At 42.8% G+C, this 20249-nt stretch overlaps 1 protein-coding gene across 8 annotated transcripts in view; it reads left to right on the forward strand.

Moving 5' to 3' along the window:
• The window catches only part of BTRC (beta-transducin repeat containing E3 ubiquitin protein ligase), a 108911-nt gene that overhangs the window by 17834 nt on the left and 70828 nt on the right, over positions 1–20249 (forward strand). For 4 of the 8 annotated variants that reach the window (XM_021397532.1, XM_021397535.1, XM_021397534.1 and 1 more), the window contains one exon: positions 9110–9217. The exons of the other annotated variants lie outside the window; for them this stretch is intronic. In XM_021397532.1, the coding sequence (XP_021253207.1) occupies positions 9110–9217 (108 nt within the window). The remainder of the gene's footprint in view (positions 1–9109; positions 9218–20249) is intronic. 8 annotated transcript variants of the gene reach the window in all.

Genomic DNA, 20249 nt, shown 5'->3' on the forward strand with positions numbered 1-20249 from the left:
TGGAAAGAAAAGCACTTCCAGTTTATTTAAAAGCAGTAATCTACATATGCATGCAGATGGAATGGTGTCTGTGCATCAGACTTATCCCTTCTGGTGTCTGTTTGTGTTTTTAACAGGATTCTAACATAATGATTTTTTTTCCTCAGCATAGCTGAGTATTGATCTGCTGCCTGGCTTATAGAGAATGCGAGAAGTATCCCAGTAACACAATGTATTAATGTGGGCTAAAAGCAGCTTGTATTACAGACGAGGTGGAGGAAGATGGAGTTCTGCAAGACTGGACATGTACTATAAATACCCATAAAACTGACAATTTTATCTAAAAACAGTGCTGCCTGGATTTGCGTATTTTCAGCCTGCTTAAATAGGAGATAATAGTTGAACGCTACCTGAGCACGGGTCGCCCACACTAATGTCGTTACCCTCTGCCCTTTAATGGCAGCTTTTTATATTTAATGTTGCTGTGCTGCAGTGGAGAGCTGCGTTGTGCTCATATGTGGGCTAGAGGAAGCACAGTGTTGGCGGCCAGCAACGTGTATTGCTTTAAGGGATTTTAAGTAACGTGGAAAGCTCTTCTTACTCTAGCAGTTTGCTGCGAGTTTATCCCTTACAAAAAGGTGAACACTTGCAGTTATTTTGTTCAGCCTTGAGCTTCATTTAATCCTGTCTTCAAATGGCAGCGTTGTGCTGCTGGCAGCCTGTAACATCCCATCACCGAAACACTGACCCTGCGAAGCCAAGCTGCAATTGACTTCTGAGAGGAGGGGGGATTTTTGTCTAGGACTTGATCAATAAGACATGACAATCCAATTCCTATATTATATTGATGCCTTCTGTGGTTTAAGCCAAAGTGTGAAATTGGGCAAATTAGGCTCTTAATTAGCTGAAACACTTACAAAACATTATTTTGATTACATAAACGGGGAATTTTAAAGCATCGTTTTAAGTGGCTTGTGAAACATGCTAATTCAGAGTTAAAGATAATCCCTTCCCTCATATACTGTTGTGAGCAAGTATACATCACCTAAGATGTATAATATAATGCATTCATCTGAGACTTTCTGCCTCCCACTGTCTTTTGGAGTAGAATTTTTAGAGCCGAGTTATAAACCTGTAAATGTGTTTTATGCTGGAAATTCTTGGTGCTACCTTCGCTAGATTGGTACCTGCAAAGGCTGCTGTAATCAAACAGGGCGTCTGAGATATTAACAGTCCACGCTTCAGTCAAGTCAGCCGGAAAACGGAGTGTAAAACCAGGAGTGGGGTGAAAGCAGGTTGTTGCACTAGAACTGCACTTGCTCAGTTTGAAAAGAAATGGCTGGAAATATTTTCTGTTAGTAGTTCTGTCGTTTGGCGTCTCCTCTGTAACTTTGAAAATGTGTATTCTGGTTGTGATGGTTCCGTCTGCTTTTTGCAATTCAGATAATAATCCCTTGGGTGGGAAGTAGAAACAAGCTTGCTTTCTGCAGTGCTTCATTAATGCTTGGCATTCTGATAGTACTTTGAGAGTGCCAAGCGCTGTGTAGACAGAAGCGTTTTGAGGATAACAGATATATGTGATATGGGCAAAACATAACAATAATCTTGAGAGATTTTAAAGAATTGTGCAAAATTATGGGTGGAGGAAAAGTCTGATCAGAACTCCCATTTCTCCACCGGTGTAGGATTCCTCTCTGCATGTTTTGTGGAGGAGCTCCAGACCTGACTGACAGAAGCGTCCCAAGCTGGGGAGGCTTCCACTCAATTCTTAGAGTAGGTTTGGGGGATTTCTTATTTTTCTTTTTAACCTCATAGACGTTCAGGTTCAGCTGGTGTATGGCACTTTCTGCCTTTTTGTCACAAAGGTGGTGATTCGCTGTCACTGCCTTCTTCTCAACTCCCTGCTGTTTGAGTGTGTGGTGGTTGTGTGTCAGAGCAAGAACACACCCAGGTCTGTGACACCTCTCAAGTGGGGTAGTTCTGCTTTCCCCGCTGTGCAGGTGTGGAGCTGAGGTGCCCTGTTACTCTATACCTAAGCTTGTGCGGAGCGCCTGCTCCAATAATTGGGTTTTTGAGTTTGCTGAACCTAAGGCTGTCTCATCCTCTCCCGTGTCTTGTGGCACAGTAAGATTTTAAATTGTTAGAAATGGTGACAAAATCAGGTTTTGGATGTGATGTTGCCTAACAGCAACTTTTTCTACTTGAACTAGACCAAGAGCATCTCCATTTTCAGCTTCCAAATAGCTGTTACACTTCAGACCTGGCTGGGATTGGTTTCAGTACATTTGGGTAGGTCTCGCTTTTAAGAACGTGCTTGTTGCTCAGAGAAGCACGCACAAGTCTCTACCTGTTCCACTCCTCCGAGAAGGGTAGGGCATCTGATTCAAAGCTCTGCAGGTGCACTGGTTTAGATATACCAGCTTCACGGATTAAAGAGCTGCAATTATGAAAACATCGGTATTGTCTGGTTCAGATAGGATCTACGTGAATTCCCTCCAGCACTTGGCAGTGAAGGATCTCGCACACCTCCTAGCTGGGAAGCTAGCTCCTTTCTGGGGCAAGTAAGTTCTCTTGCTCTTGAATCCCAGAGCTTGAACAACACCAGTAACCGGTCCTTGGGGAAAACATTTCTGCACAAAAATTTACCTAAAAGCTGTGATTTGACTCTCCCAGATCCTGTTCAGGTAAGAAAATACTTGGTTTATCTGAATATGTAAACCCTTTTCTATATCCCATATCTTTGATATTTAAGAGTAGTTAGTGAACTGGAATCTCTTGTAAAAAGCTACTGTAAGCGAGGGAGTTACAGGAAGATTAGAGAAGAGTTTGCATATTATGTATGTTCAGGGAAATTTACTGCGCAATTATATGAGAAGTGGGAGGCTAAAGGCAAAGGAATCCTTTCCAGTGCTGTGAGCTGCTTGTGCACTGCAGAGCTTGCAGAATGCACTGAGCCCAGAGCCACAGGGTGAATGGGGAAACCTCCGTGCTGAATTCAGTGGTGTGCACAGGTGTAAGTCTGCTCCTTGAGGTGTTTGGGTATGGGAAGGGTGCTGTGCTTGAGCCTTGCTGGTGTGTTTCACCTTCTGATCGTGAGACCTTGTTCTGAAGAGTGATCCTGCAGTGTCCCAGGAACACATCTGCTTTCTGAAAGCGAGGAATTAAGTTGCTTGCAGTTAGTGAGATGCTTCAAGGTCCCTTATGATAGCTCAGTGGCTTATTATAACAAAACAGGAACACAAACCATTTTGGATAGTCCCCGTACATATTTGTGGAAATGTGACTAAAATATTTGAGCACAGAAGAAGCTGAGAAATTAGTCGGAAGCACTGGTTATGGCAGCAAACGCGTGTTGCCCAGCCTAGCTGTGGCACGGCGTGTACCAGCAGCTGGAAGAGCTGAGGGCTGGGGGGCACACGGAGGCATGGCCCACACCGAGGGGTTCACAGTTCCCTTTGTTTTACATCTTCATCTTCTTACTACGGAAAAACTGCCATGAAGGCAGTGACAAGGGCGGTCAGAACTATCTCAGGTGCAGGGAGCAGGATGTGGGCTGTGAGGTGTAAGTTCTAACTTTGTTTTTGGCGGTTGTTTTTTGGCTTAATCAAGACTTAGAGCTTTCAGTGTCTTTTTCTTATTTTCAACTGAAAAAGAAAAAAGACAAAAAGAACTTTCTCTGAAAGTTATAAAAGTATTAATTTGCTCTGAGCCATGCTGGTCTCTTTGGTAAGTTCATAATTAGAATCATAGAATCATAGAGTTAGGCAGGAATTTTTTTTTTTAATGGGTATTTTTGTCTCTCAGGTATATAACTGCTCCATAACTGGTGAATCTGTATTCATATGTTGAGGGGGTTTAAAGGCATATTATTTACACAATTCACTGAAATGGCTCCTCTGGAAGCCGGGTGGCTCTCTCGTGTAATTACGTATTTACTATGCCTTGTATCCACTGTTTGGATGGGGGGAAGAAAGAAAAAAAAAAAAATGAAGACCCACAAAAATCTACTAAAATAAAATAAAAGGATTTTCTTGTTCCATTTGTGTTGTTTTTTTTTTTTTGAAGTTGTATTGTAGAACTTTGCCCAGAGGATAAAGTGCTAATCAGGCTAAAAAATGAAATGTATTTGGCAGACTTTTAAAATTGAAAATATGCAAGTTGCACTGGGAAGTGCTTTTATTTCTTTCTTCTTTTTTTTTTTTTTCCTATCTATATCATGTATTTGATGGAAGTAATACCGGCCTGAACAGCAGAGAGGAAACACAAGATCTTTTTATTCATATGTAAATGTGAGAGGTTGAAAAGCGGAGCAAGGAAATGAGCCAAAATGGCTTTTTAGCGAGAAGCACGTTTCTGGAGTTAGATTTCGTGACACCAGCATTTGTAATGTAAATAGCAGCTGCCTTCTCTGATACGTTTCATACAGTGTATTGCATTCTGTGGTGACAGGAATAGCACGCATTGGACACAACGTGAAAGTGATGTGTTGTATTTTTGGCATTGGCTTAGTTCAATCTGTGGCCAAAAAAGTACAAGAGGAACTGAGTGGGAGTGAAGACTTCGGGGCTTTGTTCAGCTTTTTGTGCTACGTTTTTAGTAGTTGTGGCTGGTAAGAATCCTCCTAACATCTGAGCATTGATTAGATGAAGCGCTGTAAAGGATCAACATTCCGAAGGCATACTTCCTACGTTTGGATCTTGGCATGAGGAAACAATGTTCTGAGACTTTTGAGGAGAACTGTGCTTCACAGCCATCCTGCGTTGGACTTCTCCAGTGATGGAAGTAAGAAATGGGGAAAGACATGTCTCCTCATATCAAGCCCAAGGCTGGATGTAGTATGGAGTGTTCCTTTTATTGCTGCGGAGTGGTAGAATTTATACTTCTCTTTGCCTTTTGTCCCCGTTTTAGTAATAATTACACGTTGTTTCTCTTTGTACCACCTTATCCAGTTCCCTCGCTTGTTGTGATCAGTTGGCCCAACCTGCAAAAGCCCCATTTCCCTCAGTTTTTAAACCACTCATCTTGTCAGCATGTTGTATTCCACTTGTACTCCTCAATGAAAACGTTGTGTGAACAGGATCTGAATTAGCATCTCCCAAGAGAATCAGAAATGGTATCAGTTTATCGTAAGAGCTGAACGACATAAAGCACTGGACACTGTGCCAGAAGAAGAATAATTCTGAACTAGGAAAGGACAGAAATAGATGTGGCTAGCAGCTGAAATGAGTATGGGGTACAGTTGGCCAAAAGTCAGCAATTAGCAAAAAGTGGTTTCCTTTTTGGCTTTGCCACTGACTAGTTGAGAAATGCACAAATATATGTTATGTTGGCTGTAGGGCAAAGGCATTCTGGGTATGCAGAATCTATCATAATGTGAGTGCAGAGTTCAGCAATGCATGATAGGTTATTGCCCTTTAGCATGTGAAAAAGGTACGCCCTTAAAAGACATTCATGCTATACTACTCTCTAATTAAGATCTCCAAAGTGTTTATAAAGAAAATATCCTTAAACTAGCATTCAATTTGTGTTGCTGTTTACACTGAGTTCAGTACAGTGCATTTGTGTTTTCACACAGCCTGTGTGCAGTGGCTGTAAATTGCAGCAGTTGGAGAATTTTGGTTTTCCCCTGTGTAGAAGCACTTTGTTGTACAGGGGAAGGTGATGTGTTTCTGACCTGTAACATAATTTACTAAAACTCTGTTAGTTACCTGTAGTATATTGTATTTACTGAAAGACCAGAAGAGAGCAAATTTGATAAAGAACAGTCTGAAATTGTAGTGTGTAATCTTGTAATACAACAGGAAATAAACAAAGTAACCGATTTTTGGCACTGGCAAAAATTTCTCCATTGAACGTGTGCTGAGATTTGTCTTTAGGATGTGAAATAATTGGAATAGAGAGTGGGCTATTAGTGGGAAGCCATCTGATGTACTAAAAAATGTTCTCGCGGTATAGTTACAAGAATAGTTGAATAGGTTAAAATACGGCTTCCCTTCAGCTCAGGGTTGCTGCCCACTCAGCTCAGCCTATTTTAATTCAAAGTGCAGCAAGCCCGTGTTAATCACAAGCAGAGCAGCTGCTCCAGCCTCCACCAGCAGCAGGATGCTGAACTTGCCTGAAACTCTGTTCTCGGCATTTCTGCAGTGGGAAAACATATTTCAGAGGTCAAGGAACGGGACTTTAAAAAAAAAAATCAATGAGAAAAAGGAACCGTGGATTTTTGTCAGTTAGTTCCCTATCTAACGCTACTTAATGCCTTTTAAAGATGCTTAGCTTTTATAAAGGATCAGCTTTGCACCTCTGGGTTGGGATGGTGCACCCTGCCCAGCGCCGAGCGAGCAGCATCAGCATCCCGATGCCTGGCTGCAGGCCGGCCTCTGTGCTCCGCGTCTTTGTTTTGAAGAATCGATGGGCACTGAGTCGAGTTCAGCAGAATATTTTGTCAGGCAGCTTTCAGGCAGGGCCTATCCCTCGTTTGTGGAGCTGACAGCACAACAGTGAGCGTTGGGCACGTGGTGTGCTGGGCGGATGGGGACAGGGGCTGCTGAGATTTCCTGAGATCAGGCTGTAAATGAAGTTGTTCTGTTGGGTCACTCATCTGATTTACACACAAGCTGTTTCTCCTGAAGCACCTGGGGCCTTTTGTTCATGCTTGTGAATAAGCCTCTTTCAGTCACCAGCAGTAATTTAGAGTCTCTGCTTCCTTCAATAGGTAACAGCAAGTACAGCAGTGACATTTTCTCCCACTGCGTGTGCAACTTCACTCTTCTTTTTAACCTGGGTACCAGAGTTGTATCGCTCATAAAGACTTTGTTATAGTCTGGAGCAGATTGAGAAGTCATCTGAGGTGTTGGTAATTATTTACTGTGTACTTCCCGGCTCTGCAATAATGCTGAGCAGTGGGAGTGCACGGGTGAGCAACAATACCCTCTGCAGGTGCAGGGACAATGGGCCCTCAGTATTTTCCTTTGTTACCGCGGCGATTGGAGAGGAAGGCATTACCTCCTAAGTGCCCAGTCTGCTGCTCGCAGTGACTCTGTCTCACTCGAGTCACGTCTCGTGGAAACTTGGGGGCAACACAGGCCAGCATTGCTGCTAACACAGATGTCCTCTTTTTTGCCACCTCTCTTTTTGTGCTTTGCTCACTACAAATACTCAAAGTAGGCTCTTTCATTTGGCCAACCTACATCAGTGGTAATCAGCTCTTCCTCTAGTTCATTGTCATGAGGCAAAAAGTTGAATGAGCACAGCGAATGGGACAGCCTGGGAAGAGGGAATAAGTGGTCGGGCTGAGACATTGATAAACCTTTATGCAAAAAACAAACCCAAACTACCCTGTTTTCATTCATATCATCTTTTGAACCCTATGATGGTTAATGTTAAATACCTCATACTCACCTACTGAATTTGCTTTGCATCATCAGGGATACCATGTTGTAGCTGATCTCTTTTTGTTACTGTGATGTTCTTGGAGAGCATTGATGGCCAGTGTAAATGCGTCAAGAAATTGGTGAAATGCTTAGGAGTAGATGTCTGCTTCATTTCATTTATTTATTCATTCATTTTTAAAACTGATCATCACAATGGCTTTAAAAGCAGGAGTGATGCACATTGCATTGCAAAACGAAGATTGCTGGCCTTTGGATGGTTTTGTATGTGGGAGTGAGTGTTTTCTGAGAGGCTGGGATGGCAGAGAACGAACGTGGCTTGGGTGCTTGCTACAATACCATGTCTGCTTTTTTTCAGATCTTCAGGAAGGGCATTATCTCATGAGGTGTAACATTATAAAGCACTCAAGTTCTTGAGTGCCAGTGCCAGTGAAGAGGTTTTAAAAAAGAAAATGAGGTAGAGAATTTATTTTAAGGTCCCATAAATTTGTAGAAAGCACATTTGTATAGGTTGTGTTCCCCAGTGGTCTTTCAATGCTATTTCTGGAACAGCAACATAAATTGCAACAAAGTGCACTAAGGAATGTGGTGATGGACAGAGTTAATCTCTCTGTGGCTGTCTACACGGTGCCAAATTATGGATGTTGGTGATCACCTTTCTGCTCAATCCAAGATGGGTTGCATTGCTCCTACATAGTAATGTAGTGCAAGATTTTCTAGCCCTCTTCAGAGCAGCAAGAAATGGTTGCTCAAAAGGCAGCTGTCATTTCATACCCATTCCAGCTGCCCTTCCCACTCAGATTTCCTCCCCTCCCCCTTCCAAAAAAAAAAAAGGGCAGGAGGGTTGCAAAAAAGAAGAGTGCAAGGGTCTGAAATCTCCAGCATCTAATCTGTCACATCCTATAGATTTCATAGCTAGCTGCCCATTTAAAATAGACTTGCTTTTTTTTTTTTTTTATTAAGAGTAATTAGACAACTGTAGCAGTGCTTATGGCATCAAAAACTCTGTGGCTGGTTAAGGCAATAGCTATCATAATGCATCCCGAAATTTAATAGTAGTGATTTAAAGTGAACAAGCAGTTTCCTGTATTTCAGGGAGCGGTGGCTTTAACTATACAAAATGGCCAGCATTTTCCTTGACTGGCTGCTTTGGCTCTTTTTTTTTTTTTGTATTTGTGCTTTGACAAACGGAATCTCTTTGTAATAACAGTATTTTATTTAATGACTAACAAGGCAAGCAGAAACATGAAACTCCTATACAGTATCACCAAGTTCCTGTTCACCTTGGCTTGCAGGTTTCTCCTTCTAAACCCAAACATATAAACCCTTTCCTTCCCTGCCAGCATTCCATTTAAAGTTGTCGATTCCTTTTCTGCATCCCTTGCGGAACTGCTGGCATTGTGTTGTGTTGTGTTGTGCCTGGAATGTGGCTATGGATGGGGAAGAGGTCTGATTCATTGGAAAGAAACTTTTTATTAGTGGAAAAACTCTCACGTTAGTGTTGGAAAAACTATCAAAAATTGCTTTCCTGGTCCTTAGTACCTTTTTTTCTGCTATTCCGACATTGTAAAGCTTCCCTGAAGGAAAAGTCTCATCAGCAGTTTGTGTTCTCTTAAAGATGTCTCAGCCTTTAAGGCTAGTTTCAGTTGTGTTGATGCCGTTTGGCTAAGCCTTGAAAATTCCTGTAATCTGTGCCATCCTGTCTCATACGGTCCCATCTCATAGTTGTCCTTTCTCTGCAGTGCTCTATGCCCAGATCTCTGTGGCTGGGCTGCTCCAGCCTGGCGGACAGCATGCCCTCGCTGCGATGCCTGTATAACCCAGGGACTGGCGCACTCCCAGCTTTCCAGGTACTTTCCGTCTCTCCGCTCTTCTTTTCTCTCCATCCATGTCTGTGTGCATCTGCTTCTTTTCCTTGTTTGCTTGACTTCCATTTACTCTGCTTCATGCTGTATGCCTTTCCTGTGTCACTCAGAACTCTGTCAGAATTTAAACCCATCTTGTGTAGATGCAGGGTGGCTCAGTACTGGGGCATTTCCATTGCTTTGATTTGACATAATTATTTTGCCTAAATTGTCTTGGTACCATCATCATTTCCATCAGCTTTTAGTTGTGTCAAAAATATACCACTTAATTCTATTGGGCAAACAGTATCCATTGCACAGCCTCCAATCCTAGGATCATTAAGGTTGGAAAAGGTCCCCAAGATCATTAAGTCCAACAGTGGTACCCTTCCTGTCTCAATTTTCCATGTCGTTTGGAGGACTGAGGGGGTGGGTTCATTGCCACAGTGCTAGCTGATGCCAGCCTTTGGTTACTTCATGTTCGGTAGCAGTAATCTGGACACTTTGACTTTAGAAAATTACTGTACAAGTAAGCTGTCAATCAGATGGCAAATCAAGGAGCCTGGTTTTCTCTGGGCTCTGAATTGGTGAGGTTCAAGCTTTTCTCTGTCATCAGACAGCTTTCTGCGGAACAGGGTTTGTTCAGGTGTTTTAGATGACCAGTGAAGCTTACAAAATTCAGCCACTCTCCTGTGGGGAGAGAGTGAGGCAGCTGCTAGGCTAGTGGCTAGAAACCTAACCAGAACTCTCAAGATCAGTGCAAGCATTTAATGATGGCACGTGGGTACAAACTGCAGAGCAGCAGGGACCGGACTGCAGAGATGTTATGTCCGTGTCGTATATTCTCTCTGAGATGATTGTGTGTGAACTGCAGTGACTGAGGGACTTTGGAAGTGTTTTTGCAGAATGTGTTCATTGGAGCTCGTGGTAGCATAAATGTTTGTTTCGAGGCTGATGCTGCTGGATTTACTGACCTAACCTGTGCCAGAGAGTTTTATTCACCACCATCTTGCAAAACCAGACAACAAACAGACTGGAATCTTTCTGAAAACTTCAGAATCATCTTGGTGGATGTTTATCTGCCTCTAAAGAGCATGCAGAGATTATTTCCAATTTGGCTTCCTGCTCCCAGGACTAGGAGAGTACTGTGGAAATAATCGTCTCAGTCTCAGGGGAGGCTTAAGTGTCTTGCATCATTTTGCTGCAACTCTTTTTGCTGAGCCAGCAGCAGCGCTGCTGGACTCTGGAAGGTGTCCTGCCAGCCCTCCTTTGCTGAAGCAAGCTTTTAGCAGAGCTTTCTGTGGGGGAGGGGGAAGAAGACTTTTTATTAGTCTAAGAGGACTCTGGAGACAACAGGCAGAATTTAGAATCCTACTTCTAATCCTGATTTGCATAATTTGACTAAATCGGATGGGCCTCTTTTTTGGGCTATCTGCTGTTGAATAAATCTCTGATCTCTTTAAGCTTAGGTTTTAGAGAACTGTAGCAGTATATTGAAAGCAATTTATAAACTCAGATTGTGACTTTCTTTCTACTTGAATTATTTTTGATTACTCACAGTAAGCATGTATTGTAAAGGGAAAGAGAAGCTCAAGATGTTACTGATGGATATGAACAGTAACTTTTCTGCTAATACAGCGTTCTTGATATTTGGGGTCAGATGAGTCAGCAGCTGAACCATTTACCATGTAGTGCCTTCTTGGAAGTGCAGGAGGGCTCTTGACGTTCGCATTCCTGCAGATTTTGTGAGACATTTCCATGGATATTTAGTGACTATGGGAACTGGGGAAACCTGCCCCACTTGCTTTCTAAAGCAGTATACTAGTAGTCTTCGTAGCACTCTGACTCAACGTTGAGGAACTCATTTAGTGCCAGTTGATAAACTAAATGCCAGCAACAGCTTCTGCAGCAATGAGTCATCCGTTCTTCAGCCCATTTTTCAATGGACTTTGATTCCCATTAGCTCGCGTGGTCTGACGAAAGCTCCCCCGTGGGAGGTACGGCTTCAGCATTTTCAAGTGTGGTGGCCTACATGGGAGTGGTTTGAAGCCTGCTTGAAGCTGTGAGGTTGGGACATTTCATCGTTTCCTAATGACTTCTTTAGTATTGAATCTTCAGGAAAGCATTAAAAGACTTTCTTGCAGCCCAGCAATTTTTCTCATATTATTTTATTTTTTCCCTAGCAAGCTTGAAGTAACTGGAGAAGCATATCAATGTTCTTTGCTCGTGGCAAAAGAGAAGGTGCCATCTGGAAGGCCACTTAGTCACTGCTGAATTTGTCTGGTTATTTACATGCTTACCTTCAGATGCTCAGACAGAAATGTGGAAACAGGCTCTTTTTGAATAGCTCAGTTGAAGCCCCGCTGACTCCTCATGGGAAACATTGGCAGATAGTCGATTTAGAGATGATTCTGTTAATATGTCAGATAACTTCATTTTTCTTCTTTGTGTGTTTTTATTATCGGAGACACTTGTGTGAAAACAGGATCTTCTGGTTCCTCGGCTCTGCTTGGCAATCGTCTCGCAGTGGGAAAGGTTTTAAGGCTAAACCCAGGAATGAGGGATTAAGGAGCTAGAAACAGTTTTTGTTTTTTTAACATCTTTTATCTCGAAAGGCTTTGCAACTGATAGTCTGTCTAACTGAATTTCATAGAGATCATGGTGAAAGAAGGCAGCAAATTGGAACATGAACTCCTAAAGGCTGTTTTAGAAAAGGGCCAGCCATTTCACTTTCAGTGTTGTGGATGCCAAATTTTACTGCAGAGCGACTGAAAACTGGGTTGCAAGTAAATTCCCCAAATAAAAATAAACTTATGTAGAATGCATTTGCTCCTAGAAATTCATGTTTTTGAAGTTTCCAGATGTGCCAACAGGTACTGGTTTTCGTAACATTTTTTGTCTGAAGATGATTACTGTCCTTTTTTGCAGTACTTGCCATACATGCTTACAGGGCTCAGTTTATGTTGCTATTAATGGTCACAGTTCTTTGAAAATTCTGATTTACAATTACATCCATCAACTATGCCAAGAGAATGATTGTGTTAAGCCTTCCAGGTTTGCAGAAGATCATAATACTTCTTTGAATTTATTTCTGTAGGCTATTGTATGGATGAGGACACTTAAGGAGCAATTTAAAATTCTTGTCAAAGGTTATGTATTGGGGTAATCACGGAGGAGAGTCCCTTCCTTCTTACCAACTGACACCGCATACAAATACTGGTTCCAGTGTAGATTGTAAACTTTATGGGACAGGAGTCATGCATTAATGAATTGATCACAAATAACTGCACCCAGCTTGGTTTTGCAGAAGCAAAGTGTTGTTGGCAGAAAGCTCTGTCCTGGTTGAGGAAGGCATGTGCATCCCGTGCCGGTCATGTTGATGTAAGCAGGAATGCACCTGAGGTTCTGCAGTACCAATATGATTTCCACTGCTCCTGTTCTTTGGACTGAAATCACTTTTGCAGAAAGATGGGAATGTCAGAGATGTAAACAGCATGGAATAATTGAATTCTCTTTCACCCATGAGGAAGAGATGAGCTAGTTGGTCATGTGATTTTTACTTTTTTTTTTCCACATTAGGAAGTGGAATATTTGTTAAAGAAGTCAGTAAATTAGAAACACCAGTCTTTGTAAATTTCCTTCAGACTGCTTGCTTTACCATAAAAGTTGATGTTTTGTTGCTGAGAATCATAGAATGCATCATTAAGATTGGAAAAGAGCAGTAAGATCATCCAGTCCAACCATCCACCCCTTCCCACCGTGCCCACCAAACCACGTCCCTCAGTGCCACATCTCCGTGGTTCTCCAGCACCTCCTGGCGCAGTGACTCCCTGGGCAGCCCATTTCAGTGCCTGACCACTCTTTCTGAGAAGGATTTTTTCCTAATACCCAACCTGAAATACAGAGCACATGTGAGGAGTAGTACGTTATTTATGGTTTTACTTAATGTTTAGGCCAGAGTCTTGAGGTGGGCAAGCTGTGCATGGGCAGAAATGTGTTCATGTGAAATGTGTTTGAAGGAAGTGGTTTGGCTTTGGAGAAGACTTTTGTTGGTAGGAGGGTGCATAATGGGGAGAGATGAGTGTCCAGCCCCCAGCCTGGAGAAGCGGGCTCCCTTGACCCAGCCTGCGTTAGGGTTCCCGCTCGCGCTCTCCCAGTGGCTGCATGGAACGTGTCTGTGGGCTGTGTGCAGGGAGCCCCTAAAACTGAATCCCGATTCTGGAGGCTGAGAGCTGGAGCAGGTGGCTGTGGAACCCCCGGCAGGCGGCAGCTCGCCCCTGTTTATGGACGTAGTTAGGTGGCCCCCAACTGTTTACAAGACAGCAGAGGTGAGGCCTTTGATTGACAAGTCAGAAATGCATTAGATCATTCCCTCTGCCAGTCTCTGGTTCATGCTGTTAAAAATGTCAGCCTCTCCAAGTTTGAATGGCAGCCCGAGGGCCTCCGAAGCTTTTTGTTTTCTGAGATGGAAACACAAATTGGATGTGTGCCTGAGCGCTTCATCCTGGGCTGTAATTTCATCTTTTAGCTAAGAACCACAAGGTACATGAGCAAAGCACCCTGTAAACAATAACACCGGGGAAAAAAATAAACAAGGTCGTGTTTCTGGTACGTTGATCCACCGGTGTCCTGACCTCTATCACGTTGAACATCTCCACTCTGATTGCTGTTCCCTTTGGCATTACAATGAGAGGAGAGAGACTGACACAGAGGCAGAGATTTAAAGTTGCAGTGTTGTTGCACATTCCTCGTATTGGCTATGAAATATTGAACTGCCACAATGTGACACCTGGGTTTTTAAGCCAAGTTTCTCGTTGGAGGTGTTGGGCATCGGTTTCTCATGTTTGCCATCATCTTATCGCCTGGCAGGAGCAATTATAAAGGCATGAGCGGGGGTAAGAGAAGGAGCAGAAGTGAAGCCAAATGAATGCATTGATTTTTTTTTTTTCTTTTTTTGCACTCGACTCCAGCCTCCATCCTGTGCTGGGCAGAGGGATGAGTTCAGGGCACGCTGTGGCCGAGCAGCCCCTGCTCTGTGCCCTGCAGCAAGGATCTCATTGAGTGCAATGCAGCAAGGGCCTTAGCGCGCTGCCTTCGTAAGGCTGATTGCTTTGCAAAATGGACCCAAACTGCCGCCCAGCCCCACCTTTACCCCCTCCCTTGTTGGAAGCAGGGTGCAGAGAGCTGCTTTGACAAACAGCATATGCAGCACCGCGTTGAAGGCATACAGGTATTTTTAAAGCGAGCTCCAGCTCCTAAGGATTGCGAACATCTGCTTGGAGGTATTGTAGAGCTGCACAATGCACTAATTGAATTACTCTTTTCTGGAGTTGCAGACTGCACTAATTGAATTAGAACCAGCCTGTGTGTGCGTGCGTGTGTGTGTGTGTGCGCGAGCAAACGCGTATCACCGCGCATGCGTGCGGGGCCGGGCCGGGAGCCGCGGGGCGGCTATGGTGCGGGCTGTGCTGCCCCCTGCTGGCCAGGCCTTGCACTGCGCCGCGCGGCTCGGTGCCTCGGAATCTCTTTCACGTTACTTCATGGCTTTTGCTTTAAATTCTTTTCATTTTTCCCCCTTCCCTTCCCATTAACATCCAGTTTCAACCAGGTTATTTAGTTTTCCATAAAATTTCATCCATTTCCATGCAGCTTTTTGTTTCTGGTACATCATTCTCAGAAACTATAAGAGATAAGGAGGTATTTATTTTTGCTTTAACAGTTGCTCCCTAGATTTTGTTACTTTTCAAAGAGACCAAAATAATTTACTAGAATGCTGTGCAAACTAGGTAAAAATTAAACTGTGCTTGTCAAAATACTTAAAGAACCATGCATATCACATAATATTGTTTATTGTGTCCGTATACTTGCTCTGTGTCTGGTGATGTTAAACAGGGCTTCTAATTACTGCTGAGAACCAGCAAAGTGCTGCCATGCACAGAACTTGGGCATTTCCAATTGCACTGAAATTTAACTAACTCCCTTTAAAGGGAAAACAGATACATTTTTATTTTTTTTTAAATGTGTAAAATAGTTGTGTTGCTTTTGGAGAATTCCCAACCAATCTTATCCATTAAATGGGTTTTGATTTGTTTAGATTTGTAGTTGCTTTTCTTTAGTGTTCATTCTTTTGTATATATATAAGTGTATGTATACACTTGTATGTGTATATATAGATGTATATAAAATAATCAGGTTATCAGCCTCCTTGTATCCGCTCCCAAATAGTGATACTGCTTCTAGTAGATGTTGCCACTGAAGTAGCCAAGTAACTCATTGATTGTTCCAAATACTTACTTGGGTTTCATGTTTTGTTCTTAAATGTAATTTGGCACCATTGTAGAACTTCCTAAAATGTGTCCATATAGGGTATGAGCAGCCTTCATTCCGTTCTGTGCCACCTACAAAAAAAAAGAAAGCTTGTGATTTATTATCTCTCAAAATATAACCTTATATCCAGCAAACAAAGGAAGCAACTCTTCATTCAGCCAATAAAGCTGCATACATTTTTTGTCTTTCAGCAATATACTTTGCACTTCTATGGCATCTTCAGAGTAATAAACTGTGCAGCAACCTTTTGATGTAGGTAATAACATTTGACCTTGCAACAGAGTACGTTTCCTCGTTGAAATGAAGACAACTAACACCTTGATGCTTGGGGTTGTTGTTCATTTAAAAAGGTGGGTAGCATAGGACACCTGCTGCAGTGCCTTCTTTTGGCACACTCAGCAGTGGAGCTGTGGTGTTTTGGGGATTGGGGTTGTCACCTTTAAAATAAGATGGGGGTGAGTTCGCTGCTGCCTTAAGAAGCTGTAAGTGGGAAGGAACCCATTCCTTCCAGTATATAAAGTGCTTTTAAAAACAATCTATTTCTAGAGCCGAAATTGTCCTGGGACCAGCTTTTGATATAAAAATTCATAGAAACCTGTTTTTCCGAGTGTGGTAACTTCGTGCCATAGTGCTGTAGTGTTAGAATTCACATTGGCCAGGTTGTTCTGTAAATTAAACAGTGACAGCTTCCCTCGGGGGAACAGCCAATGTATTTATGATGATGTGCTGATTACACAAAATACACTGCAAGCAGAAAACAGCTGCAGAGAACAAACCTCTTAAAAGAATACAATTACAAATAGCACCCTCAGTATTTCTAGTGGTGAGAGTAAAATACAGCATGCTAATGCAGGCTTCCCGTTTGCTTCCAAAGAAGAAAAGGGAAGAGGCTGAAGTATGGTTGGATGCACACGCAGTGCCGATATGGAGCGGCGTGTGATCCCCATCTGAAGGTGAAGGGCAGGAGCTGGCTTCAGGCCTGCTTCTAGCTCTCCTCCTTCCCTAACATTTCTGCGACTGCAGCCCCACGGCACTGGGAAGCAGAGCATTGCCACCAGCTCCGGCTTGTTGTGTTGTGAGCGTGGCGGCTCCTGCCCTCCATCCTGCTTTAATATCGAGGCATGATTAGGTTAATGACAAAGAGTTGGCGATACCAGACTGATTGGATGAAGCAGATTGTGGGGATGTTACGGAAAAAGAAGTCTCTGGTTTAAGGCTGATCTCTTTGCTGCTGCTGATTGTCTGCTTTGAGGGAATGTCTAGCAATAAATTTCAATTGTTTCTTTCCTAGACTGCAGTGTTCCATTTTTAGAAGGTCTGACAGCTTGTATGTGTAAGGCAAGGCCATGTGTGGGCCAGTTTAGGATCTGGTTTAGGATACAACAGAGTAATGTAATCAGGTTGGATATTAGGAAAAATTTCATCTCAGGAAGAGTGATGATACATTGGCACAGGCTGCCCAGAGAGGTGGTGGGGTCACCGCCCCTGGGGTGTTGAATAACCGTGGAGATGTGGACTGAGGGACATGGTTTGGTGGGCATGGTGGGCATGAGTCAGCAGTTGGACTTGATGATCTTAGAGGCCTTTTCCAACCTAAATGATTCTAAAAAACTTGAAGGGAAATATTACTGAGAAGATAGTGGGGATAGGACTGTGCCCACAAATGCAGGGCGCGAGCAGACCTTGGAAACTGGTGCTTGGGTCAGCCTCTCTTCATCTGCGAACAAGAAGAAAGCAGTAACTGGGACTGCTTTGTGTCCCGTGGCTGAATGCAGGAGGGAAGCAGCAGTAAGGACTGCTGTAGGGTGACTGTGTGTGAGGGCTTGTGAAAATTTGCAAAATGTGCTTGTTAGGGTTGCTCATATTTTGCAGTCCTCTGAAGCAAGGCAAAAAAAAAAACCCAGAGCACAAGGTTTTTAGTTCTGAGCTGACACACTTTGATCATTAAAATATAGCGTTTTACTTATGGCTGTGTCGTGGGTGCGTGGTAGAATTCAAGCCCTGAGAATGCCCTTTCCATCTGCTTTTTGAGCTCATTGATGGATAAGTATAATGCCCTTAAAAGTCTGTAATTTCTTGTGCTCGGTGTCTTTGTTGTGTTCTGAGGCCAGTATCAATAAAACGCGTTTCAAATACGAGCAGAGAACTTGTCCATTTAAAATGAAGAGATGTTGCCCTTTCAACGTATAGATCTGATTTGAAAGCAGATGAAGTAACAACATTGGCAGTCTAATTTGGAAGGACTTGCTTAAAAGGAAGGATCAGGTTTTCCATCTATGGATTGCTGGCATCTACTAATAGCCGGTTATTCATCTGTCTGCATTTCCTTCAAATGGTTTTTGAGCCTCCCTGCGTTGTCCTGCTTTGCTGACATGTATCCCATGTGGCAAGAAGGAGTTTTGTATAATCACCCTGCTTTAATCAATAGAATAATTGATAAACCAGATAAGATTTAAACTGATTACCTCCCCGAGTAGAACTCCCCGAGGGCCTTGGACTCTCTTAATTTTGACATGTATGTTGTGTACCCCGTGGATGAAGTGCAGTTTGAATTATCTGTTTTTATTTGCTTAATGACGGGGAGGGTGTTAAAGTCAAATGTTTAATTAACCCAGCAATGGGCTGCGCTGTCACTTACACACACATCCAGCTGATTGAGATATCTCACCGAGAATACTGAATAGGAATGATAATGTGGCACTGAGACGGAAGATTGCTTTTTCAATCCATTTGCTGGGTCACTGCTTTGAATGTCTTATTGGATGAAAGGCATTCAGCCTGGAAAAAAAAAATTCAGCATTTAAGTACATTTTGTTTTCCTGGCCCCTCTCCACCAAGAAGTTAACTAAAACGATATGTTGTAGGTTTAATAAGCCATTCATGTTGTAGCAAAAAGCTGCAAATAGTGGATCTCAAAAGCTGGTGATCTAGAGCTGTATAATTTCCTATAGGAACAAAATGTTTGCTAGCCCCAAGGTATCCAAAGACACGCTGCTATACTCCTTTATCTTTCATTCTTTGATTGCTTGGATACCCGCTTGATTTGATGGTCTCCATAGCAGGTCCAGCTCTTCATCCTCACCCAGGGCAGTGAGATTTGCAGTGATGTCTTGTACCTCCTTGCAAGAAAATGCTGTTTCAGAGTTGGAATTATTTCGTAATAACAGAACCTAATAGTGAGCTTTTAAATTGGAACGTTACCAGAGAGGCTGTTGTTACCACATTTAAATTTGATACAGACAAACAGGGAGGACCCAGGATTTTGTTCTAGGGTGCTAGTTGTTATTATAAGGCCACGATGCTGGCTAGCAAAACCTTAAAATGTGAAGTGCTTAATCTGTCATTTCTCTTTATGTATTTTTCTAATAAAAAAATATATATATTTTTACTTGATGAGATGGAAGGCTGGGACACATTTAGACTCACACCATTGTATATAATGACCATTAGCTTTTTCAACAGTGTTCTATGGCAGTGGCCACACCATGTATTAGAAGTTAACCAGCTTTGCCCATAGCACAGAGGTGGCTGATATTTCTTGGGGCGAGTGTAACTTTGGAAGCTGGGCCATACACCCAAGCCTACCTGGGCAAATCCTGCTGTGAGAAAGGCCGGGCAGCTGGGGCTGTGCTGCCTGAACGGTGCTTGGAACCTTTTCCGGATGGAAAGCCAAGTGGCTTTGGCTGTGGGATCACCCGGCTCTCATTGTTCATGACATAAAGCCCATTCATTTAAACAAGTGCGCTGCTTTCAATTACTATTTTAGGGGCAATTGTGATTAAAAAGTCGGTACAGCATAGGATGCAGAATTTTGAGGTTCTTCCCCGATGGTGCTATTTTGACTTCGGGCAGACAACTTCTGCCCAAAGGTGGACAGATTTTTTTTTTTTATCTCTTTTCCCCTTTGCTTGCAGTGAAAAAATGGGAAGGGAAAAATAAGAGAAAGCTGACCAGGAGAGAGAGGCATGAAACAGTGCAGCAAGGTGAGGGCAGTGTGGTTGAATTAGATGGGTAGGAGTGAGCAAGCCATGGGGTCTAAGGAAGGGGTGCAAGGAGTCTTGGAGGGGCTTTGGTCTACTTGATAGGAGAGCTCAGAATGAGAGAGTTTGGGGGAAAAAAGAAAGATGAAAATTGTGAAGGCAGGAGATGACCGGAGATGGGAGGGAAAGGGGCTTTATAGTGAGAGTGATGAAACAGCACCAGTACTGTAAAAAGTTAGAAAATGCTTCAAGAAGGACATGAGAGCTGCAGCAAAACTACCCAATATTACAAGCCATTTCTCAGAGCTCTTGCACTTCCTATGCGGATGAATCTGTAATAAATATTATACGAATAAAGTTAATCTCTATCTAGAGAACTTTAATAAATAAAAAGTTTTTAAAAAATCTCCCAAGATCTGTTGGCTCTTCCTGATTCTTGTTAGTACTAGAAATATGTTTTTGACACCTTTTTCGGATGTTGGCTTATGTCCACAGCCTGTGAAATCTGGCTTTGTGCTTCCTTTTCCTCCTTACACGCAGGAGAAAATCAGCAAAGCATCTTACTGAAAGACGCAGAAAAGAAAAGCACTGGTAAAAGCTGTGATTCATGGGAGGGGAGAATCCTGCTAACTTAGGAGTGTGTATAGTTTCAACATTCAGTACTTCAGCACCCCGAGATGAGTGTAGAAAATGAATTTTTGTGAAAGGAATGTAGCAAAATGACACCAACA

This window comes from Numida meleagris, chromosome 5, assembly GCF_002078875.1.
Source record: "Numida meleagris isolate 19003 breed g44 Domestic line chromosome 5, NumMel1.0, whole genome shotgun sequence".
In the NCBI taxonomy this organism is placed as follows: Eukaryota; Metazoa; Chordata; class Aves; order Galliformes; family Numididae; genus Numida; species Numida meleagris.